Source organism: Garra rufa, chromosome 19, assembly GCF_049309525.1.
Source record: "Garra rufa chromosome 19, GarRuf1.0, whole genome shotgun sequence".
Classification (NCBI taxonomy): domain Eukaryota; kingdom Metazoa; phylum Chordata; class Actinopteri; order Cypriniformes; family Cyprinidae; genus Garra; species Garra rufa.
The window spans coordinates 6,146,061-6,172,070 of NC_133379.1; the positions used below are offsets into that span (position 1 = coordinate 6,146,061).

The 26,010-nt window shown below is 37.2% G+C and overlaps 2 protein-coding genes across 2 annotated transcripts in view; one reads left to right on the forward strand and one right to left on the reverse strand.

Moving 5' to 3' along the window:
- The first annotated feature begins 3,844 nt into the window (after nt 1-3,844).
- Nucleotides 3,845-21,581, forward strand: septin4a (septin 4a). The gene is made up of 11 exons (XM_073824425.1): nt 3,845-4,155; nt 4,273-4,369; nt 4,453-4,539; nt 5,388-5,511; nt 7,110-7,244; nt 8,229-8,346; nt 12,856-12,957; nt 13,041-13,137; nt 15,384-15,546; nt 15,679-15,778; nt 21,004-21,581. Exons 1-11 carry the CDS (start codon nt 3,892-3,894, stop codon nt 21,061-21,063), a joined length of 1,347 nt encoding a protein of 448 aa, XP_073680526.1. The 5' UTR covers nt 3,845-3,891; the 3' UTR covers nt 21,064-21,581.
- Nucleotides 21,582-22,240: 659 nt separating this feature from the next.
- The window catches only part of mntb (MAX network transcriptional repressor b), a 34,789-nt gene continuing 31,019 nt past the window's right edge, over nt 22,241-26,010 (reverse strand). Inside the window, exon 6 of the mRNA XM_073824427.1 lies at nt 22,241-24,501. Coding sequence (XP_073680528.1) covers nt 23,819-24,501 — 683 coding nt within the window. The 3' untranslated portion in view covers nt 22,241-23,818. The remainder of the gene's footprint in view (nt 24,502-26,010) is intronic.

The following is a 26,010-nucleotide window of genomic DNA, read 5'->3' on the forward strand; positions in this document are numbered from 1 at the left end:
AAAAGTAAAAGTAAAAAGTTATCGTGCATTCAAAAGCAGCTCGAGCTCCGTAATTAAATATATATTTTCCTCCATGTGTTTCCTTTCTGCTGTGTGAGAGCTAAATGAGCCGCTCTGTGAAACAGCCAATCAGAGCAGAGCTCATCATTATTATTCATGAACCTTCCAAATAAGGTAATAACAGAGCATTTCATTCTAGGGACACATCCTAGGGTTGTAAATGGACATGTAAAACCGTTTCTGGAGAATTTTTGCCCTTACCTAAGCCATATTCCTTCTATGTAGATAGAGGAGAACAATTGAAAATATTGTATCAATGCATTCTATGGCACCTTTAAAAATACTTCTGATTTATATATTAATTGAGATGCTGCACTATTTTTGCCTTTAAAAATGCCTCATAAATACAAATTTAAATTAAATTTTGCTGAATATTCAATAAGTTACATTATTTTATGTTAGTTATCAACTACCCTTTAAACAAAGTGCCAAAAATAAAGCTGGAGGGACATCATCACTACAGTTGGACATGACACAGGCTGTAACTTGGGGGACATCAACACTCAGGTGCAACATGGACTAGATTTTGGAGGGGATTCAAATTAAACTTGCACCATTGAAAGCATGGAGTACAATGACACTCCATTCAGACAAATCACCAACAAAATCTTGGAAGACAGTGTCATTCCAGCCATCATCGTCATGGTTCCTCCAGTAATAGGTCTTCACGCCAGTATTAATTACCATATTAATGGATACTCAGTTTACTGCAACTGAGCTTGCTGTAAATTATGTAGTGACTTTTTGGGTGATTGCTTTCTGCTTTTTTGTTGGTGTTGGTCAATGTGCATAACCATGGATGTCTTTGCTCTTTTAGATTTTATCCTTGCACTTGAGGATGTTTTTGTGTTTTTAAGGTGAGACACTGCAGGTGAATAGGGTAAAAAATTGAATACATTGAAAATTGCAAAAAAAAATTTGTATTACAAGTTCACTAAAATGTTATGTTTTAACATGCAAATGAGGCATTGTTTAATGAAATATGTGCTAATTTGCATACATTTCTATTACAAAAATCTAAACACTGGATGAAGTCAGTTTCAAAATTCTGTTTCATTTTTTTTTTTTTTTTGACATATTAGAGTCAAATGTTTTACAGAAGGAATTTTGGGTATCTCATTTTGTCACTCCATAATTCAGAAAATACTTAGAACAGACAGAAAAGCAGTGTTTTTGCCTGCAGTGTCTCCCCTTAAATGGGGGAACGCTTTACACTTTTAAAAATGTGCCTTGAGAGCCCCTATATTCAGTTAAATGAGGTTGCGGGTGTGAATATTAATTAGGTCATCCAAACATTGCAACCAACGTATCTTTAGTCTGGCGTCGGCACCTCGACCAATCAAAGACTTGTTTGTTAGCGCGACGCAACTGAAACGCTTCCAGGACACTGCAAGTGAACGCGACGCACAGCTCTCACTGATCGCACTGAGCCGTTGTCAAATTGGACACTTAGCCTGCTTTTATCCGTATGTACCGAACATTTAGAGGGCAAGGAAAGTAACGTTATCTACAGTGCGGAGATTAACTCCACAAATAAATTCCACATAGAAAAAGCGATATTTAGAAAAACATTTAGAGCATTGACAAGTTGATGTAAACTCCGTCTGGTAACATGGAGCACCTGTCGTCGACCACCAACCGGTTCGTGAATGCGATGTACAGGCAGCGTGGTAAGTTTTTTTTTTTACTTAAATAAACACGATACATTTTCTATGGATTTGAAAATATAGGTCATTAACGCAGCTGTCCAATTCTGTATACATTTTGAATTAATATTGTTTTTTCTCTCTGTTTACACACTTTCATTGACACCAGATCCTGAGGTATGGATGCATAACAGTTCATCTCCTTATTAAAGTTAGAAATGTAGTAAGAGTTATAACAAAACAATCAAACTGTGCCAGCATTCACGACCCCCACTTCTCCAGCATCTTACTGGAGATCAGAGCATTAGTGTGAGGTATTAATGTGTCTGGACTAATGAGCAGTGACAGGCTGAATGCAGGTCACGTTGTTTGCATTAGAGACTGAGCGACTTCCTGCAATGAATCTGTACTGTAACTAAGGAACTTTTTTTGGTCTCTGTTCAGACCTGTTAAGTGTGTTCTGTTCTTTTAGCTATATGATAGTGTGATTTTGTTTTAAAAAAGCATATAATTAGGTTAGAAAAAAAGTCATAAATGAAAACTGGAGCTGGACAGCCAGTCTCCATACACTTTAATTGTATGGAAATAAGTTGTCGGTACATTCTGCTATAATAGGCCTACATGTCTTTTTGTGTTTTATAACAAGGTCTGGAACATCATGTAGGTGAATTGAGGGAACTGACAATAAAGTTGTGTATGATTTTCTGGCTACTCCAAAAGAATACTTAATTCCAAAACATTTCTATATAGCTAATGGAAGTAAATGGGGACTAGGTCTGTCAAGCTCTTTGAAAACTGATAATCTATAATATGCTACTTGTTTTGCAACCTTAACTGTTCAAGCTGATTATTATAGTTTATATACAGTCAAAAGTTTACATACACCTTGCAGAATCTGGAAAATATTAAATATTTCATCAAAATAAGGGATCAAACAAAATGCATGTTGTTTTTTATTTATTACTGGCCTTGAATAAGATATTTCACATAAAAGATGTTTACATTAGTCCACAAGAGAAAATAATAGTTAATAAATAAATAGTTTATAAAAAATGACCCCATTCAAAAGTTTGCATTCACTTGACTCATAATACTATGTTGTTACCTGAATGATCCACAGCTGTGTTTTTTTTATTAGTGATAGTTGAGTCCCTTGTTTGTCCTGAACAGTTAAACTGCCCTGCTGTTATTCAGAAAAAATCTTAAGGTCCCATAAATTCTTTGGTTTATCAGCATTTTTGTGTATTTGAACCCTTTGCAACAATGACTGTATGATTTTGAGGTCCATCTTTTCACACTGAGGACAACTGAAGGACTCATATGTAACTATTACAGAAGGTTTAAATGCTTACCGATGCTCCAGAAGGAAAAACGATGCATTAAGAGCGACAGGGGTGTAAACTTTTGAACAGAATGAAGATGTGTACATTTTTCTTACTTTGCCTAAATATCTTTTTTTTTCATTTAGTACTGCCCTTCAGGAGCTACAGACGATACTTACATGTTTCCCAGAAGACAAAATAAGTTAAAATTAACACTGATCTTCAAATTCAAAAGTTTTCACCCCTCAGCTCTAAATGCATTGTGTTTCCTTCTGAAGCATCAGTGAGCATTTGAACCTTCTGTAATAGTTGCATATGAGTCCCTCAGTTGTCCTCAGTGTGAAAAGATGAATCTCAAAATCATACAGTTATTGTTGGAAAGGGTTCAAATACACAAAATTGCTAAAAACCAAAGAATTTGTGGGACCTGAAGGATTTTTCTGAAGAACAGCAGGCAGTTTAACTGTTCAGGACAAACACGGGACTCATAAACAACTATCACTTAACAAAAAAAACAAAACAAAAAACAGCTGTGGATCATTCAGGTAACAACAGAGTATGTAAATTTTTGAACGGAGTCGTTTTTAAAAATTCAACTATTATTTTCTCTATCTTTATGTGAAATATCTTATTCAGGTCAGTACTAAATAAAAAATAATATGCATTTTGTATGATCCCTCTTATTTTGGTCAAATAATTAACATTTTGCAGATTCTGCAAGGTGTATATAAACTTTTGACCTCAATTGTATATAGTGTTATTAAGTTTATACAAACTAAAACTATACAGTAATTTCTGTCTCATATCTGCAGTTGTCTAGTTTAGCCATTGAAGACTGTGAGGATGCTGAATTGGCCTATACCATGAGAGACCTGCCCCCTAGATCCGGTCACACCTTCTCTGGACATGAGATGCCCATGATGGACAGGGAGCCAGATGGCAGCACCCGCCCTCATACTCCAGGGACACCCACTTTCACACGGCCAATGAACAGAAGTCACCTTGGCTCCGAGCCGGAGATACCCCGCCGTGGACAGCTCAGCTCCATGAGCTCTCTGGATTCTCCCCTGAGCCCCTCTCGCCCGAAAAGTCCTTGGGGCAGATTTGACCCCTATGACTCTGCTGAGGTAATGTCAGTCCTGTGTATGATGCATAATGTTGACTAAAGCCTGTCTGATTGCTTGCTCTGGATCTGGTTGTGAAAATACTTATTTTGAAATCACATCACCATTTGAGACTTTTAGGATCAAGATAAGGAGTATGTTGGCTTTGCAACGCTGCCTAACCAAGTGCACAGGAAATCTGTGAAGAAGGGCTTTGCCTTTACTCTTATGGTGGCAGGTGAGATCATGTTGTATGTCATCAAAAGCACAAAGTAAAAATTATATTTGATGTACAATTAAACTTTCTTTTGATTTGTCCAGGGGAGTCGGGTTTAGGGAAATCTACACTTGTCAACAGTCTCTTCCTCACAGACCTTTACAAAGACAGAAAGATGCTGAATGCTGAAGGTAAGAGATAGGGTTATTGTCATTAACTAAAAAAAATACTTATTAAAAATAAACATTTACTGAAATAAAATAAATAAAATATTATTTATTTGAGCAAGTTTTCTATGCAACGTAATTAAAGTTGAAGTACTGAAATAGCTCAGACTAAATAAACTAAAACTTACCAAAAACTAAAACTTATATTAAATAATATTAAAATGAACACAGAAAATATACAAATAAAATCTAATTACCAAAAACTATAATAGTAGTTTAATGATACTAAAATAACATTGTAAAGAACAATGTTTTTCAGTAAAACAATCTTTGTATGAATGTACTACTTTAATACAAAGATTGTCACAACACACATTTTTGTTTGTAAAATCGAATAATTTATTTAAGAATACATTAAACCTGCAATTCATAAATACCGTGACAAACACAATCAATTTCTGAATTAAAATTAATTTTGATAAAATATTACAAATATTTGAAAAACCTCTGTTGAGGTCATGTGGCGCAACCAATATACAGAAATAAAAAAGGTCTGTAAGTCTCTTAAGATATTCAATAATTTGACTTAATGACAAGTAAAGTTAGTTTAGGTTTTACATTTTTACATTTAGAAATTCATGAGGTGGATATACTTTAAAAAACAAGTTTAAAAACATTATAATACTGCTTAAAATATGACCATGTATTCAAGGTGTAAGGAAAATATGTTAATGTTATTACTAAATGGTTACACCACATGACATATTTAAAGTCAATACAGTAACCTTTCTTAAAAATGGAATACATTTTTAAAACCACATGAAAACATGAATTCAAATGTTACGTTTCTGTTCTTCATTGACCCATTTCAGAGCGGATCTCACAGACAGTGGAAATCACGAAACACACTGTGGCTATAGAGGAGAAAGGAGTCAAACTAAAACTCACCATTGTGGATACGCCAGGATTCGGTGATGCTGTCAACAACACAGAGAGGTGGACCTGCAATGTGAATTATTAGAAATGGTAGAAAATAGAATAAATGTGTCATATTGTCTCTTAAATAACCATAATAACATTTGTTTTTGTGACTGTAAGTACAGTGTGAAAGTAAGTACAGTATCTCACGAAAGTGAGAACGCCCCTCACATTTCTGCAACCATTTTAGTATATCTTCTCAAGGGAAAACACTATAGAAATGAAACTTGGATATATTTTAGAGTAGTCAATGTGGAGCTTGTATAGCAGTGTAGATTTACTGTCCTACATACAGCCATTATTGTCAAAATAGCTGGCAACAAAAGTGAGTACACCCTAAGTGATAACAGCAATATGTCATTTAACAATGCAAAGCCACATGTCCATTCATCCTATTTTTGTCTGCTTGACAGGACCATACAAAGTTGTGTATCTTGTATTAGAGCAGTTAAAATTTGGTGCTTTGAGTACAATTCTCTCCTACTGACCACTGGATGTTCAACATGGCATCTCATGGCAAAGAACTCTCTGAGGATTTGAGAATTAGAATTGTTGCTCTCCACAAAAAACAGATGCATGAGTGCTGCCAGCATTGCTTTAGAGGTTGCAGAAGTAGAAGGTCAGCTTGTCAGTGCTCAGACCATACGCCACAAACTGCAACGAGTCTGAGCTGGCTCACAAGAAAGCCTGCAAACGTTTTGCTGAAGACAACCTGTCCAAGAGCATTAATTATTGGAACCATGTCCTGTGGTCTGATAAGACTAATATAAACTTGTTTGGCTCAGATGGTGTTCAGCACGTGTGGCGATGCCCTAGTGAGAAGTACCAAGAAAAGTGTGTCTTGCCTACAGTCAAGCATAGTGGTGGCAGCATCATGGTCTGGGGCTGCATGAGTGCTGCTGATACTGGGGAGCTGTAGTTTATTGAGGGAAACATGGATTCCAACATGTACTGTACGTTCTGAAGCAGAACATGATGCCTTCCCTCCAGAAACTAGGCCCGAACAGCAGTTTTCCAACGTGATAATGATCCTAAACACACCATCAAGATGATAGCTGCCTTGCTGAGGAAGCTGAAGATGAATGTGATGGAGTGGCCAAGTACGTCTCCAGACCTGAACCCTGTTAAGCACCTGTGGGGCATCCTCAAGCTTAATGTGGAGAAGCACCATGTGTCTAACATCCAGCAGCTCCGTGGTGTCATTACAGTATGAAGAAGTGGAAGAGGATCCCAGCAACAACCTGTGCAGCTCTGGTCAATTCCATGCCCAGGATGATTAAGGCAGTGCCAGATAACAATGTTGCTAACACAAAATATTGACTCTTTGTACACAGTTTTGACAAGTTCACTTAGGGTGTACTCACTTTTGTTGCCAGCTATTTTGACAATAATGGCTGTATGTTGAGTTATTTTCAGGAGACAGCAAATATATACTGCTATACAAGCTGCACATTGCTTACTTTAAAATATATCCAAGTTTCATTTCATAGTATTTTCATAGAATTGTTCCTTGTGAGGATATACTAAAATTGTTGTGAGGGGTCTCACTTTTGTGAGATAATGTATATCAAATGCTTTTGCTCATTTTCACCTCAATTTTATGTTAATTGTAACAGCTGGAGGGCAGTTGTGGACTACATTGACCAGCAGTTTGAGCAATACTTTCGTGATGAAAGTGGCCTCAACCGTAAAAACATTCAGGACAACCGTGTACACTGCTGCCTCTACTTCATCTCACCTTTTGGCCACGGGTAACGCTTCCTGACAAAACAAGTACAAGTGCTTGTCATTTACAAGTAGTGATTAACATTTCAACCAAGTCTGGGTTTCCTGAAAGGAGTGTTACAGTGGTTGCAAGTTCAGTCATTATCAACAATTTAATGTTTTCTGAAACCAAAGTTCCAAAGAAGATTCACAAACGGCATCACCAAGTTGTGTGGTTAGAACTACAGCTCTTAACCTGTGGTTAGAAGCATAGTCTGTAGTTAATTCTACTCAGTTCAGTTCAGTTTCAGTTAATTATGACCTTAAAGGTTGTATCAGCGATTTCTAGCCTAAAACATAAAGTGTCAATTTCAGCTGACCTTTCTTCACGATCCGCTCGCTGCCTGCCCCATAAATTGTCTGTGAAAAAACCGCGTCTCTCTGGTCAGCCTAGGGTCCGAGATATGCCAAAAAAACAATCGGCACTACCAACCTTTCCACAGATAAACAAACAGTGTTCCAACCAATCAGCGTCAGGGGTTTGGTGTTGTGGACTTTCCTACTGGTACAGGGATGTGAGGGAGGCGGAGCGAAAGTCCACAACACCAAACCCCTGACGCTGATTGGTTGGAACACTGTTTGTTTATCTGTGGAAAGGTTGATAGTGCCGATTGTTTTTTTGGCATATCTCGGACCCTAGGCTGACCAGAGAGACGCGGTTTTATCACAGACAATTTATGGGGCAGGCAGCGAGCGGATCGTGATGAAAGGTCAGCTGAATTTGACACTTTATGTTTCAGGCTAGAAATCGCTGATACAACCTTTAATCTGAAAAAGAACTGTTTAGCTACTATTACGTCAGTCCCATTTTTGTTACTTTCTTCCCAAATATTGGCATCAGCATTGGTTGTTGTAAAACCCATATTTATCAAAGACTATTTGAGATTAAATCACTTTAATAATGAAAAGCCTAAATCTGGAGTTTACCTCTGGAATTGTGGGAGTGACTGTTTTTTCTCTTCTTTTCTCAGTCTCAGACCGATGGATGTGGAGTTCATGAAGATGCTACATGAGAAGGTCAGCATAGTGCCTGTGCTGGCCAAAGCAGATAGCCTTACTCCAATGGAAGTCAGAAAAATGAAAATGAAGGTGTGTATGCACTGTATAAAAAGTATTTATGGGCCATTATACAGAATTGGTTGGAAATGTCTTAAAAAATATTTCTTTTTCCACAATTTTTGTATGTATGCAAACTGTATAATATCCAAGAAACACATTTCTAGTAATTGTGCAGCTAATTATTGTATTTTGTATATTGTATATTTGTCCTTTCCCCAAATTTGTCACTACCGAAACAGAGAAATATGTAATTTAATAAGAAGGGTTATATTAACCTATAAGGATTTAGCTTACATCTACATTGTAAATATGTATTTTTTATGTTTTTAGATGTACATCAATAACTATTACAATTTTAACAATATTTCAAGTGTGATTTATGAGATTTATTGTATTTTGAATCAAATTTTTCTTTGTAAAAGGCAAAAAGTTGATTATACTGATTTCAAACTTAAGGATTCGTTAGTTTGAATATACATTGAACCAAATATGATCAAAACATCTATAATAATTCAGTATACTGAATCTCGGGCCTCATTTATAAAATGTTGCACCGAAACCATCCTAAATTTGATTTTATGATCATCTGTCAAATATGTGTGCGTGTGATTCATAGAATTAACGTACTTATAGGGGTGGGGAAAAAAAACGTTTCTCCGATGCATCGCAATTCTCTCTTAAACGATTCTAAAACGATTCAGAATATTTCAGAATCGAATCTGAGCTTGTTTTTCCCCCCACATATGGCACGTGTGTGCGCTAGAGACACGACTGGCTTCATTGCACAGATATACTTTAGATATGCTTTAATTTATGGCGTTTGGAATGCAGTACTAGTCAAGTCAAGTCAAGTCACCTTTATTTATATAGCGCCTTTTACAATACAGATTGTGTCAAAGCAACTGCACAGTATTTAAACAGCACAATAGTGTGTAAGTAACGCATTATTGTAACAATCAATTTTCAGTTAAAGGCAGTTCATCAATGAATTCAGTGATATCATCGTCAGTTCAGTTCAAATAGTATACGATATCGCTGGAAAGCGTCCCCAACTAAGCAAGCCAGAGGCGACAGCGGCAAGGAACCAAAACTCCACAGGTGACAGAGATGGAGAAAAAAACCTTGGGAGAAACCAGGCTCAGTCGGGGGACCAGTTCTCCTCTGGCCAGACCAAACAACAGTTTGTACCAATGTCTGATTGTAGAGAACTCATCAGGATCCTGTGGTGTAGCGCCGATGGCCGTCAAGGTTGGCGAGGTCTTTATTGATGATCCGCCTTGGAGCTCATCTGGTTGACATCCATGGCTATTGAAGTCATCTCCAGGTGGTGATCCATGATCTAAGCTGGGTACGGACTGGATCCGGGGGACTGGAGTGACCATCTGATCCGGATACAGGCTGGGTCTGGTGGCTACGGTGACCTCGGAATAAGAATGAAACAGACTAATATTAGCGTAGATGCCATTCTTTTTACGATGCAACGAGTGCATCAGGTGTTATGGAAGGTGTTTTCGGTTCCGGTTGACCTAATTAATGCAGCCTAACAATCCTTTAACGGATTTGAATTATAGAAATGTGTTAAGCCAGGTTAAAGAGATGTGTCTTTAATCTAGATTTAAACTGACAGAGTGTGTCTGCCTCCCGAACAGTGTTAGGTAGATTGTTCCAGAGTTTAGGCGCTAGATAAGAAAATGATCTGCTGCCCGCAGTTGATTTTGATATTCTAGGTATTATCAAATTGCCAGAATTTTGAGAACGCAGCGGACGTGAAGGACTATAATTCGATAGGAGCTCGTTCAAGTACTGAGGAGCTAAACCATTGAGGGCTTTATAAGTAATTAGCAAGATTTTAAAATCTATACGATGTTTTATAGGGAGCCAATGCAGTGCTGACAGAACCGGGCTAATATGGTCATACTTTCTGGTTCTAGTAAGAACTCTAGCTGCTGCATTTTGGACCAGCTGGAGTTTGTTTATTAAGCGTGCAGAACAACCACCCAATAAAGCATTACAATAATCTATCCTTGAGGTCATGAACGCATGAATTAATGTTTCAGCATTTGACATTGATAGCATGGGTCGTAATTTCGATATATTTTTAAGATGGAAAAATGCGGTTTTGCAGATGCTAGAAATGTGGCTTTCAAAGGAGAGATTGCTATCGAATAGGACGCCTAGGTTCCTGACTGATGACGACGAATTTACAGAGCAGCCATCTAGTATTAGACTGTGTTTTAGGTCATTACTTGTGGAGGTTTTAGGTCCAATAATTAGTACCTCTGTTTTTTCAGAATTTAACAGTAAGAAGTTATTCGCCATCCAGTTTTTAATATCAGCTATGCATTCTGCTAGTATTTTTTCGAATGGATATGTTTTGCCGGGCTGCGAAGAAATATAGAGCTGAGTATCATCAGCGTAACAATGAAAGCTAACACCATGTTTCCTGATGATATCTCCCAAGGGTAACATGTAAAGCGTAAAAAGTAATGGCCCTAGCACTGAGCCTTGAGGTACTCCATACTGCACTTGCGATCTAAATGATACCTCTTCATTTATTGCCACAAACTGATGACGGTCAGATAAGTACGATTTGAACCATGCCAGTGCACTACCATTAATGCCTACATAATTTTCAAGTCTATTTAAAAGAATGTTGTGGTCAATAGTATCAAATGCAGCACTAAGATCCAGTAGCACTAATAGAGAGATGCAACCACGATCGCTTGACAATAGCAGGTCATTTGTAACTCTAATAAGAGCAGTCTCAGTACTATGATATGGTCTAAAACCTGACTGGAAATCCTCACAGATACCATTTTTCAACTAGTAGATGCACAAAACTTGCACACTGACAGACTTTCACGTGCACTTTGCGTTTGTTTGTCATAAAGCTCGATTGCGGATGCAGTTAAATGCTCTTGCATTTTCAAATATTTTTATAGAAAACTGATGTACACACAATCAGTTATGTTTTCAGAGCAGAACAAAACATCTGATATATTGAAATAGATCTGTGCATTAGTTTGAATGCAGCCTGTTAAAGCTGCCACTGTCTATGATCTCATCAGATATAATCAAATGGCAATAATGCTGAGGAAAAAAGAAAAACCAATAACTATGGTCTGTAAACTTTTGGATACTTAAAGAACACTTATTTTAAATAAGTAATTGTTTTAAAAAGTAGCCTGCTCATACAATGAAAAAAAATGAAGTAAATTTTGCACAAAATAAATTTGATATCAGATGTATAAGAAAATGTAGCCATGTGCAGTAATATTGACAACTGAGAATGTGACGCATGGTGATATTTAGTTGATAATGAAAATCGTAATTAAATTGAATCTTGAAACCAGATTCACACACCTACATTTAAGATGGCAGTACTGACATACAGAGACTACAACTATGAACAAAAAGCTTAGAAACAGCAATTTTACATTTTGTTAAAATGTAAAGTTGTAAAGATGTATTTGCACAGCAGAAGAATTAATTGGGGAAAAAATGTAGATTAAGAATCATTTTGGAATTGGATCGTGACTCCCAGACTCGGAATCGGATCGGATCGGATCGGATTGGATCGGATCGTGAAGTGTCTGAAGATTCCTACCCCTACCATACAGAAAATGCATCTTCCAGATGTGAAATCTGTGAATTGCAAATTATCTTGAACTGATGCGCAACTGTATAGTTTCTGCTCTCTGACTTGTAAATGACTCCTAATTAATGTCATCAACATATGAAAGATCGCCATCATCATCCAAATCCTTTAATTTAGAACAGCAAGCTGCAAGAACAGCTTACATTTTCAAAAACCTGCCGTACTCAGAAAAGAGAAAGTGTGTACATCTACTCTGAACCTGACGTGACGCTAATCACTATTCCATGTCAAAGCCAGTTTTAGATCAAATCTGAGTGGACGCATGCTTTATAAATGAGGCCCCATGTTTCGGTCATGACTGCACATTTTCAGTAGTGACAGTAATGTTTTGGTACCGACTACATTCACATTACAGAATTTTGACCCACATACTAAAACACTATTAAATCATAGTAAAATACAAAAAATCTGCATAACTGTACTAAAATTCTGTTTATTTCCCCCAAATAAAAGATTAGGTGTTCCTTTTTGTTTCCACTGTTACGTAGTAACCAAAAGGTCACCAAATGTTTCATAATTTACGAAGAAAATATAAAATATATATTTTTTGAAACTCACTTTAAAAAAATAAAATCTAAAAGATATTTCTTAAAAACAACAGTGGAATAAAATGCAAAACATATTTTCAATATATTTTTATAGGTTGAAATTTAGGGGTTTGGGTTCGGGACAGCCACCTCCCAACTGAAAGTACCCACTAAATAACGATTTTATATATATTAAGCGGGTTTCAATAGATAATAAAAAGATCTTATTAAACTTCTAAGATTTGAACACTTAAATGATTTTTACATGTGTTTCTTGGGACAACAGTTTACACCAATTCTCTAGACTGGCCCATACATGATATCACAGTTGCCATGTTTTTTTTTTTTCTATAGATTCGTGAGGAGATTGACAGATTTGACATTAACATCTACCAGTTCCCTGAATGTGATTCAGATGAAGATGAAGAGTTTAAACTGCAGCACCAGGAACTGAAGGTGACCTGACTCAGCTCCATATTTACATCAAACCTACCATAACACTGACTAAACTGAAATGAGGATTTCCTTCTTTGTTACAGGACAGCATTCCTTTTGCAGTAATTGGCAGTAATATCCAAGTTGAAAGCCAAGGCAGGCGCTTCAGAGGCCGTCAGTACCCCTGGGGTGTGGTGGAAGGTACTTGGACTCTAGCGTAGTGCATACATAATATTTTATTCATACACATTCTGACGATGCATTAAGTGTCCCTGCAAATAATTAATGCAGTAGTAATCTGTACTGTATGCTCTTACCTGGATACACACAGTCCACTCATGTTAAGCGATATGTACTACATATCAAATCTTGTGTTCTTTATTGTTATATTTGTGAAAAGTGTAAACTATATTTTCGGTCAGTGATATATTATATTAAGCTGGATGCCATTGCAAAATGTAAACTGTATTATCTTTTTATACAAACAAACTTTGTCCGAACGGATACGAAATTAGGTCATTTTTTTTTTAATGGCGTGCCACTAGAGGACAATCTCAGTCATCTTGCAGGATTCATGGCTTCACAGAACTCAACCCTGGCAGTGAACCCTTAAAATTTCTAAACATTTCAAGAGTTATTACATAACAAACCTCAATTACTAAAATCACATGACTTTAGCAATTTGATACACTCTCTGTTTTTGTAGTAAACCAGTGAACAAAAGAATCAAAAAGGGTTTTTAAAGCTTCATGAAGCAGTTATTCAAAAGCGCCTATTACTACTAAACACTATACTCATGTAAAGTGATATATAGTATAACAAAAAATCTCAGCTGCTTGTTTTTTTATCACACAGTTGCATATATGAGCCATTCTACAGAATTGGTGCAAACTTCTGTCCCACAATCAAAAAACAGATTTAAATCTTTTATTAAGAAATAATATTACAATAATATTAAAAAAAATCTGTAATATTTTTTTAAACAGTAAGCTTAATATATATAAAATCATCATTTAGTGAGTACTTGCAATTGGAAGGTGGCTGTCCTGAACCCTAACCCCTAAATTTCATCATATGAAAATGATATTGAAATAGTTTTAGCATTTTATTCCATTGTTGTTTTTAAAAATGTCTTTTTAAAAGAAAAAAGTGACGTTAAAATATATATATTTTTTTTCTTTGTAAATTATGAAACTTTATGTAAAAAAAAAAATGTCTTCCACATTTTCATGTCACTACAGAAAGCAGTGTTGTAGCAGTGTATGTTTAAGTCCATTGGCTGAGACTGAGTTTAACTAAATGCCTACATTTATGATCAGGAAATATTTATGTCACTCTCTCTAATATCTACATGGTGTGAGTAGATAGGCCCTATTATTTTGAGGTAAATGTGTTCAGAAGTATAAAAAATCTGTGTGTAACTTTAAAGAACGTCACTACCGAACACCTTTTTTCTATAACTAAACTTTTTGGGAGTTATTCCATAACATTTAGTTATTATATGTCCACAACTGTTCAGAACTTTGCTAGCTAACCATGTGGTGATTAGCATCTTTGAGCTAGCTTCAAAAGTATGTAAAATTGTCACTACCGAAACAGTCATGAGCAAGACTGTCATCATTGTTTCGGTAGTGACAAAAGGGAACACATGATCCTTTATTTGGGGGAAATAAACAAAATTTTAGTAAAGTTATGCAAATTTTTAGTATTTTAGTATGTTTTAGTATGTGGGTTACACTTCCGTAATGTGATGTTGTGGCTACCAAAGCATTACTGTCACTAAAGAAAATGTACAGTCACCTAGTACCGAAAAATGGGATGTTTTGTCAAAAATAAAGTTTACTGAATTATCAACTAAAATATTATGGTAGTGTTTGGTTCACTGTATATTTAAACTAATTAACTTTGAAATCAGTATGAAAATTGGATTCAAAATACAACAAATCTCATAATCTCAAATCACACTTGAAATATTGTTAAAAAGCAAAATCTTAATAAGCCAAGATAACCCTTATTAAATTATACATTACTGTTTCAGTATTGACAGATTTGTGAAGAGGACAAATATTTCAAAACTTTCCGAAAATACAAAATGAAAATTATCTGCATAGTAGAAATGTGTACTCTGGATATTAAAATTTGCATACATACAAAAATTGTGGAAAGAGACACATTTTTTTAAGATGTTTCCAACTTTGACTTTGCACAAATTCTGAAGAATGGCCCATCTACACGTCCAACAGTTCAGTATACTTACATAGGGTCATATATATATATATATATATATATATATATATATATATATATATATATATATATATATACAAAATAGCATATCTCAACTGCTTGATTGCTTGTATCGTTGCTATTATGAACATGATTTTCTGTTAAGATGAAACAATATATAAAGCACTATAGAAATAAATGAGTTGACTCGATTCTTGCAGTGGAGAACCCTGCTCACTCTGACTTCCTGAAGCTGAGGAACATGTTGGTGCGCACACACATGCAAGACCTGAAGGATGTGACGCGGGAAACGCATTATGAGAATTACCGCGCTCAGTGCATCCAGAATATGACCCGCATGGTGGTCAGAGAGAGAAAACGCAGGTCAGAGGATAAACTGACATCATCAAGCTATATTCTGCAGTGCAAATTAATGGTGTGCTCAATTTGATCATAATATGTCATCACTGACCTTTCTGTGTGGTTTATTGTGTTTCATTGCTTGTATTCATCCAGTCTGTGTAACCAGCTAAGAGACAGCATGTCAGACCTTCCTGTGCCTCTGATGCCAGTGGACAGTGAGACTGAACGCCTTATTTGGGAGAAAGATGAGGAGGTAATACTGCTTTCTTTTTCTTTTTTTTATCTAGATCATTCAATGTCTTCATTCACTTCAGAATGGTTTCAGTGCATGTTTATAATGGATACTAACTTACTATTCAAACCATACTAACTACTATTTTTTTAAATGGGTCATGACATGTTTTTTTTTCCATATGTTCCTAGAGGTTTGCTTAATTTTATGCACACACTCACCAAAAAAAAAAAAATGTGGGAAAATTATTATTTTCAACCCTCATTCTGACTAAAATGACCTGTTTTATGGAGCGGGTCTTTTAAGGCTTTTCAGTAATCAGCCACTGTTGTCACTATTGCATATGAATGTTTTGACAACATAATCAAAATAAAACATAATTTCCAGACAAAGCATTATGAAATAATTTACTTACAGTTTGGGATGCAGCTGCAGTCAGATCTAATACCGCTTCATCTTTCAACAAATGTTTTTTGTGAACTCTCCATGTCCCTGTGCCTCGTTTACAAAACAACATGCTCTGAAGTCTGAACAATCCTCTGACACGATCAAAAATGCCATTAAAAATAAACGATCCACTTGTTCCTTAAGCTAGGATCCTTCTGATATCTGTATGTAGATGCGAATGAGCTGTCTTAACCAAACACGTCAAAGCGAATGTTCTTTTACTCCATTTACTGAAGCATGTGGACTGTGTCAAAAAGCAAACACGAATCTGTATATTGTATCCAGTGTAGACAAGATAGCGGCAGTGATTGTAATTTCCATTTGCTTTTGACGCGATGTGAAACTTGCATTCAGCGTAATCAAATGTCAGCCATTAATAGAGTGAACGCCGGTGGGCGAGGCCTATGGTGAGAAGACTATTCATTAATGTCTTGCGCTAGAGGCAGTGTTTATGCAAACGAATCCAAAAGCTGTTTTCTGAGGGTTATTACATACATGCTTTTTTATTGATGATGAGGACATACAAAGACCTCTTCTATGTCGAAAGATTAAGGGAAATATGGTTTCTCATGTCATGACTCCTTTAATATTACAGTGCATCTGGAAAGTATTCACAGCGCTTCACATTTTCCACATTTTTTTATGTTACAGCCTTATTCCAAAATGGATTAGATTCATTAATTTCCTCCAAATTCTACAAACAATACCCCATAATTAGCCTAGAATCTAGACGCGCCCCTAGCGGCAGCAAATTACATTTGCTTCCAAGGTCAGTCTAGTTACTCTCAATTCACTTAAATTTCCGAAAAATCCAAGATGTACCGGGCCAATCACGAGTCGGTGGGCGGGCTTAACATGATGACGACTGACCTGCGACCATAAGTTCCGTCAGACATCGAATTCCTGGTTCCGTGAATTAAGCGTGGAAAACTGAACAGTATTTATATAATTTTTTACTTTTGATACACAGCCACGTCCATGTGTCCTGAGCAGGAGCTCGTTACATCTGAACGCGCTGTGGTGTAGAATACGCAAACACCGGAAGCGATCTGTGGCGTGTATACGACACTCATTGTTTACACAGCACAAGAGATTGTGGATATAGCGGCTATTCAAAATGGTAATTACTTGCGCTTGTCCTGGTTGTTCAAACCCATTTAAAGCTGAAAAAGATTACGTTTGGTTGCGCAAACTCACCCTGGACTTTTTTTTTACATATTTCCCCTTTCGGTGTTTGCGTATACTACATCAAAGCGCGTTCACATGTGACGAGTCGAATCATGACAGATGGACGTGGGTGTGTATCAAAGGTAAAAAGAAAATTATATAAATACTGTTCATGTTCTTGCAAAAACCGATCGTTTCGTGTCTTAGGACATCAATGTATCGTCACGAGCCGCAGGGTGTAATTTGGATTTGTCTGTGCATGTTTTTGTTTACTTTTGAAGGTTTAGTGCCCATCTATGTCTATTATTTAGCTGACAGACTGCACAGTGCACTGATTTTTGTTAAAAATCTTCGTCGCTCTGACTACGTCACCTGACCGACTACATCTCTGATTGGTTGTAGCGCTATCCTATTGCGTGGTGAGGAGTTTGAAAGACAACCGTTTATCCCACCCCTCCGGTTGAGCCCTGTCTATGGAGAGTGCCCAGACCCTACATTTATGTGGGTCTGGCTTGCCAGGCTACCCCATAATGACAACATGAATGAAGTTTGTTTGAAATCTTTGCAAATTTAAAGGGGTCATCGGATGCCCATTTTCCACCAGTTCATATGATTCTTTAGGGTCTTAATGAAAAGTGTATAATATACTTTGGTAAAAAATTCTCAATAGTAGTGTAAAAAAACACCCTTTTACCTTGTCAAAATCAGCTCTGCAAAAAATCTACTAATTTTATTGCATGGTCCCTTTAAATTCAAATGAGCTCTGCTCGCCCCGCCCCTCTCTGATGTGGGATTATGAGCCGTAATGTTTACATTAGCCGCATTTAGCCAACTTGCCAACAAGCACATTATTAAGAAAGGCCATTTGCAAAGATGCATAAAAAACCCTTATACTCACTTCTGCTGTAGGTGAAGCTGCATCAGAAGTGATTTGAACGAACATAGACGCATATGTAGATCGGGATCGGCACTTTCCTTTTTAAAAACGAAAGTAACGTTATCCTCTGAGTCTTCAGCGGCTCAGGTCTTGGGAGTAAATTACTTCTGCTATGTTCAATATTACATCCAACAACAGAACACCTCAGTTGCTCAATCCGAGACATTCTTGTCTTCCCCTGCACCTGAGTCGACACAATGGCGATCGGAGTCGGACTGTGGTAAGGCGCTCATGTCAATCCACTATCGTGGGAGCGGCCTCTGTCTGTGTGCCGGCACACCGACAAGAAGCTGAGAATGACCTGATTTTAAAAAGGGGATATGTGACCCTGGACCACAAAACCAGTCATAAGGTTAAATTTTACAAAACTTAGATATATAGATCATATGAAAGCTCAATAAATAAGCTTTCTATTGATGTATAGTTTGTTAGGATAGGACAATATTTGGCCGAGATACATCTATTTGAAAATCTGGAATCTAAGGGTGCAAAAAAATCTAAATACTGAGAAAATCACCTTTAAAGTTCTCCAAATTAAGTTCTTAACAATGCATATTACTAATCAAAAATTACATTTTGATAGGTTTACAGTAGGAATTTTACAAAAAATCTTAATGTAACATGATCTTTACTTAATTCCCTAATGATTCTTGACATAAAAGAAAAATCAATAATTTTGACCCATACAATGTATTTTTGGCTATTGCTACAAATATACCCCAGTGACTTAAGACTGGTTTTGTGGTCCAGGGTCACATATTACTATTGAAGATTAAAAAAATACCACTGGGTGGATTTTTATCATTGTAGGGTGGCTGTGTACACAAACTGTCAACACACATTAATGTTCAAACAACATGTAAAAGTGAGTTTTGCATCTGATGACCCCTAAAATAAAAATTTAAAATTCTTATTCTTCCCTATCTAGCATGTACTCATCTAAACAATGCCTGATATATGGTATTATGAGCACTTCCTATGTTGATTTGCCTCTTTAGGGTGAATCGCTTGTTTTATTCCCCAATTGTAAGTTTCTTTGGATAAAAGCATCTGCTAAATGAATAAATGTAAATTTAAAAAATGAAAAATGTACACAAGTATTCACAGCCTTTGTCATGACACTCAAAATTGAGCTCAGATGCATCCTATTTCCACTGATCACCTTTGCGATGTTTCTACAATTTGACTGGAGTCAACCTGTGGTATATTCAGTTGATTGGACATCATTTTGAAAGGCACACACACCTGTCTATATAAGGTCCCACAGTCAACAGGGTATGTCAGAACACAAACACATGAAGTTCAAGGAATTACCTGCAGACCTCTGAGACAGGATTGTATCAAGGTACAGATCTGGGGAAGGGTACAGAAAAAATTTCAGCATCATTAAAGGTCCCAGTGAGCACAGTGGCCTCTATTATCCGTAAGTGGAAGAAGTTTTAAACCAGCAGGACTCTTCCTAGAGTGGGTCACCTGGCCAAACTGAGCAATCGGTGGAGAAAGGCCTTAGTCAGGGAGGTGACCAAAAACCCAACAGGCACTCAAAGAGCTCCAATGTTTCTCTGTGGAGAGAGAAGAAAATTCCAGAAGAGCAACCGTCTCTGCAGCACTCCACCAATCAGGCCTGTATGGTAGAATGGTCAGACGGAAGCCACTCCTCAGTTAAAGGCACCTGACAGCCCACCTGGAGTTTGCCAAAAGGCACCTGAAGGACTCTCGGATCTCTTTGGAGAGATCTGAAAATGGCTGTGCACCAATGCTCCCCATCCAGCCAGATGGAGCTTGAGAGGTTCTGTAAAGAAGAATAGGGGAAACTGCCCAAAAATAGGTGTGCCAAGCGTGTAGCATCATACTCAAAAAGACTTCACTAGTTCGCTTTGCATATAATAAACAGCGTAAAGTTAAGCGTGTTTGGCATGCTGTCCGGGAGAGGGCTCCGAGCTCGGTAGTCATTCCCGAGCCCGGGGCACTCCCCCTGCCCAGGGAGAGGGGTCCGAGCTCGGCCTTTGGCCCGAACCCAATAGCGCTCCCCCTTTTCTGCAGGAGGAAAAAGAAAAAAGGGGGGGTGGGAGGGATGCTGGAATCACAGATAGCTGAAGGTAGGACTGCTTGGTTATTTAAAGGAACTGTAGTAATTGGATAGGGAGAGTGGCTGGTTAGGAAGTGATTGCTGATGATGAATTGGCCGTGTTAATTATCTGCGCGAGCTCCTCCTGAAATTTGTTAATGAAACATCACTTCGAACAGTATTGAGCAAAGGCTATGAATACTTATGTACATGTGATTTTAAATTTTTAAAACTTTTTTATAAATTGGTAAGATTTCAAACAAACTTTCTTCATGTTGTCATTATGGGCTAGGGTTTGTAGAATTGAGGAAAATAATGAAATAATAAGGCTGAAACATAAAACGTGGAAAAAGTGAAGCGCTGTGAATACTTTCCAGATGCACTGGAAGTGCAATGTCCTTTTGGCACTGTGATCTAAAAAAAAAAGACTAATTTGTATTTTTAATTTGATTCTTTAGTCTGATTTGCACACTGTGTACAGTATGTATACTGCAAGAATATTAGGATTTGTATGTGTTGCTTATTTCAATTTCAACACAGCCAATGAAAGTCTCTTTCAATAAATTTCTCTGAGAGTTGTAATTAAACTTCTGTCATTTTTGTTTTTGTGACTTTTTCCTTCCGCAGTTGCGCCGAATGCAGGAAATTCTGGAAAGGATTCAGGAACAGATGCGTCATGGACATTAAGACAGACTAATCAAATAATTCAGATGTGTTTATGATAGAAATATGGCTTGAGATGTCAAAGGTTTACCTGCAGGTAACTGCAGTCAATTTAGTGATAATTTACTCACCCTCTTGTCATCCAAGATGTTCATGTCTTTCTTCAGTCGTGAAGATGTTTTTTTTTTTTTTTTTTTTTAACATTCCACTAATTTTCTCCATATAGCGAACTTCTATAGTGCCTGTGTGTTTGAACTTCCAAAATGCAGTTTAAATGCAGCTTCAAAGGGCTCTAAACAATCCCAGCCGAGGAATAAGGGCCTTATCTAGCATAACAATGTTATTTTCTAAAAAAAAAAAATTATATACTTTTTAACCTCAAATGCTGTGCGATGCATACTCTGTGCACCGGAGTATCCGGTTCAATACACTTAGGGTATGTCGAAAAATGAATTTTTGTCCTCCAATCGGCCTACATCGCTGCAGAAGTACTGACCCAGTGTTTACAAAGTGACCATGCAAAGGTCAAACGCCCTTTACAAAAAAAAAAGGTAAAACAGTTAAAAGGTTAAAAAGTGACTCTTATTTCTCGGCTGAGATCATTTAGAGCCCTTTGAAGCTACATTTAAACTTAAAGAAGTTCAAACTCACAGGCACCATATAAATCCAAGAACATTCCTGAAATTTTTACCTCAAAAAACTTTCTTTACGACTGAAGAAAGAAAGACATGAACATCTTGGATGACAAGTGAGTCAGAAGTTACCTGTAAATCTTTGTTCTGGAAGCAAAACTCCTTTAACTGTAAAATGTGTGCATCTTGTGAACATAGGTGTTTGATGGAATGTGTCCTAAATTAGCTTTCAAAAAAGGTAATATTTAGATGTATTGTAAATATGACTGTTGTGACACAAGAAATAAGACCAATACAACTTGACTTGTAAATGTCATAAGATTTATTATGAATCGTCAATATGTTTTTGTAGTAATCTAGCATATTTTAATAAGTTTTATTACTATTTCAGTTAAACATGGTGGACAATTCGATCTTAATGCAGCCCAAAATGTACAGGCGATATATAACTTAAACTTTCTCCATAGGGAAAATGCACAGTTTTTCATATATTTATATATAATATCAATGTAGAATGAGGTCTAACGGTCCCGCCCACATCATACAGTATGATACATGGTCCCAAAATAACAAAATAAGGGGAGGGATTAACATTTAAACAAACAAACAAAAACTGCAATCTACATGCAAAACCAGGCATCAGTATAATCCTAAAATACATACACATATATGTGAATGCGTGCATATACCTCACATATATACATACATCCATACACATATATTTAAAAAAAAAACAATGGAAAACAAAACACACTGAGAAATTTCACAAAGGTTAGGCTATTTTTTTGTTTGTTTGTTTTTTTAAACTGAGTGCGAAGCACAGCATGTATTATTCCATCTTCACATCCCCAAAAAAAGTCAAAGGAAGTTAAAACAGAAAATCCAAACCTCGATTTCGGGGGGTTTGCAGCAGGAAGAGGATGTTAAGAGCAGGAATCACAGTGTTCCGTTTGAAAGTGACAGTACGAAGCAACAACATGGTGTACCTAACCATCAGCAAACCGTCAAGTGTACATAGGGAAACGGTCAGATGGCTAACTTTGTGCAGGTTCGACCAAGCGAGTGCATTGAGAATGACAGACAGGATGACTTTTAAGAGAAGCACTGCTATTGGCAAATGGGCTTTTTGCCCTTAAGTCAATGAAACAGAGCATGTGTTACCCTTCTAAAACGATTATAAACAAGCGCCTACTTCACGACAGTATACACAGTCACGTAGTAATGAAAAATGGCTGTGAGGCGATGAACGCAGAATGGACACACAACAGCACCTTGACGAAAAAGATTGATTTACGTTAACGTATTTCCTAAGACTTCATTCGACGGTTTTCATCGTGTTGCTACAAGCACGAAAACATTGGTAACTGCTGATTTGACGAAATGGAAATGCCTGACATCTCAACGCCGTACGTAACGTTTTTAATCATGAAACGTTAATCAAGTATTATTAAGTTAAATATCTGAGCGCTCAAATTCATGTCTTTCTCAGATATTGAATTGTATATTAGTTGAGTTTCCTTCCAACCCATTCGACACTTTTAAGACTTTGTGTTTCTTGATTGCCAACAGATGTCTGTGACTAGGTCAGGTCATGGCAGTCTAACGCGCTTCATATTCAGCAATGCTGTTCATTGCGTAGGCAGCAGGTGGCGCCGCTGGGCTTGAATTGGGGCTTAGGCACTTAAATTTGCTCCCAAGTACAAAGACACTTTGAGAAACCTGATCTGAAGTCTAAACGTACCTGTTTTTTAGTCAAAAGCCCCTTTTGAGTTTTTAAAAGCCCCTAAAAAGTTACACAGTAAACGTTTTTTTCTGCATGCTTTCGGTACTGACCTTTAAGCACTCATTTTGGTGAATGAATGTAAAGCGTGAGATCATTTGCATACAGAACAAAGGATACGAGGGAAGGAGAAGAAAGAATTGATTTGTTTCAGCACTCCACTCTCACATAAAGACTGACCAATGTCTTCGGATTTAGTTAAGCAAGTGCATTACATGAAATTCATTCCAACGCTGCATGGCAAAAGACACGCAAGCCCCTTCTACAAGCACGAGAGCACACGCTCTGATCCCGACGAGGTCCTGGCGTGTAGGAGCGACAGTAGTGAATTTCTGAATGGGATCTAGTCGTCCTTTGTGAGACCCCCTCAGGCCAGCTTTAGCGTGCTGACAGGAAAAGGAGGAACAGTCACCATAGTCACCGGATTGAGCACCGTCTGGCCCACCAGCCCGGTGTGATGGTGAGCGACCACGGCCGTTGGCTTTCCCACCATGGTGGCTTGTTGGCCTGTGACCGGCGTGCCGTTGACTTGGGCGTGAGTGTGCGGGTGGTGCGCCAACGTGTGCGTAATATGCCCCACCATCGCCGGCTGCGAGACGGTCACCGACTGCGGGTAAATGGCGGGTAGGTGGGCCACGGGATGCACGGTGATGTGTCCGATAGGCTGGCCAGCACTAGAGGGCGCAATATGCGCCAGATGTTTAGGCCCAGCTGGGATGACGTGGTTGACCGCTTGGATGACGGACGCGTGGGATACGGAGGCATGGGTGATGACTGTCGGTTGTGGAGGGGAAACGACGTGGGATGGGGGCGCAGGTGCGATGGCTTGGGGGGTGACCACTGTGGGCTGGGGTTGATTGAGGTTGAGTGGAGCGGTGGGTGGTGTGACGGGTTTGTGTTGTATGGAGATATGCGTCGGGAGAATGGCAGGTGGAGGCATGGCAGCGCGGGGCTCTGATGGTGCCGGCACGGATGGTTTGGCTGCAGAAGACGAGGGCGGGGAGGAGAGGATGTCGTCATCTACGTCTTGGTCGAAGTTGTCTTCACCCTCTGGGAAAAAAAGAGGAAATGATTCATGGTAATTAGATTTTTATGTTGTCTCTTATCCTCATAGACATTACAATTAATCATATCAGATGTTTGATGTCATATGAAGTCATAATGTACGTTTTGGAAGGGAAAAATGGCCTGTTTAATTGTCCACACCAAGAAAAGCCATTCATCTCAACATTTGGGACCTCAACCGAAATATGATTTAAAAAATGAATAAGGTCTGTTTGTGGTGCAAGAAAACTAGCAATTTGAGAACCTAGACCACAAAACCAGTCTTAAGGGTCTTTTTTTTTTTATTGAGATGTATACACCCACCTTCTAAAAAGCTGAATAAATAAGCTTTCCGTTGATGTGTGACTGAGGGAGCAAAAAAAATCTAAATATTGAGAAAGTTGTCCAAATTAAGTTCTTAGCAATGCATTTTACAGGGTTCTTACACCTTTTCCAAAGTAAAATTCAAGCACTTTTCAAGCACTTTCAAGGTGCATTTTCAAGATTTTCCAGCACTGTGGCAAATTACATATTCACATACATGTAAATCAGATGTTATTGTGCTAATTAAAAAACAACTGTCTAGATTGCATATAACATTGCCCCATATAAATAGTCAACATTCAGTATACAAATTATATAATTTAAAATATAGAATTAATATAATTTACTGAGTATCTGTAGTATTTTAAAAATAAAATTTAAAGGCTTTTTAGGACCTGCACAAATAAAAGTAATACTGTATAAGTGGAGTAGGGCAATGTCTATGGTAACACATTAATGACTGGTATAAAATGACTGTAAAAAAAAAATATATATGATAAACTAAAATTCTAAAACTTTCTAAAACTTGAAGGATTTTCACAAATACATTTCACATTCCAGCCTAAAAGTACTAAAAGGTAGTCAAAAAGACACTATAAAATTAATAATAAAATTTAACTGGCCCAAATGAAAAAAGACCATTTTTTAAACATTGAAAATATTTTTGATTGACATTTAGACTCCTATTTGATTTTCTATTCACAAATATCAAGGTATTTTCTTCACTAAAATTTAAAGGAATTTTAAAATATCAATCTAAGGCAATTTATGACCCTTTTTAAGAGCTGCACAAGTAAAATGAACACTGTAGTGGGGTTGAGCAATGTACAGTAACATTAAGCCATAAAATGACATGATTTATAATTCAGATTTTCACAAAAACAAAACATCTTATACAATGGCATTTCAGCCTTTATACCTTTAAAATGGATATATCAAGTATAATTTATTTAAAACATAAATATTACTGTCTTAACTGTTTAGATTTTTAGAAAGCAACTCTTTTACAACTCTTATGTGTTTGCTGCATAAAAACATGGGCCAATATTTGTAATAATCTAACTAAACAGCTGAATATTCGCAAATTCATTCCGTCACGAGGGGGCGCTTTAGGAGTGCTGAAATATTATGGTTTCCTAGTAACGGCTGTACACAAATCAGCATTAACGCAGTTTTATCAGACATGAAATG

Coding starts and splice junctions, on each gene's coding strand:
- septin4a (XM_073824425.1), top strand. CDS start 3,892: ATGAGAGACCTGCCCCCTAGATCCGGTCACACCTTCTCTGGACATGAG. Junction 5,512..7,109: donor GCTGTCAACAACACAGAGAG/GTGGACCTGCAA, acceptor TAATTGTAACAG/CTGGAGGGCAGTTGTGGACT. Junction 7,245..8,228: donor ATCTCACCTTTTGGCCACGG/GTAACGCTTCCT, acceptor TTCTTTTCTCAG/TCTCAGACCGATGGATGTGG.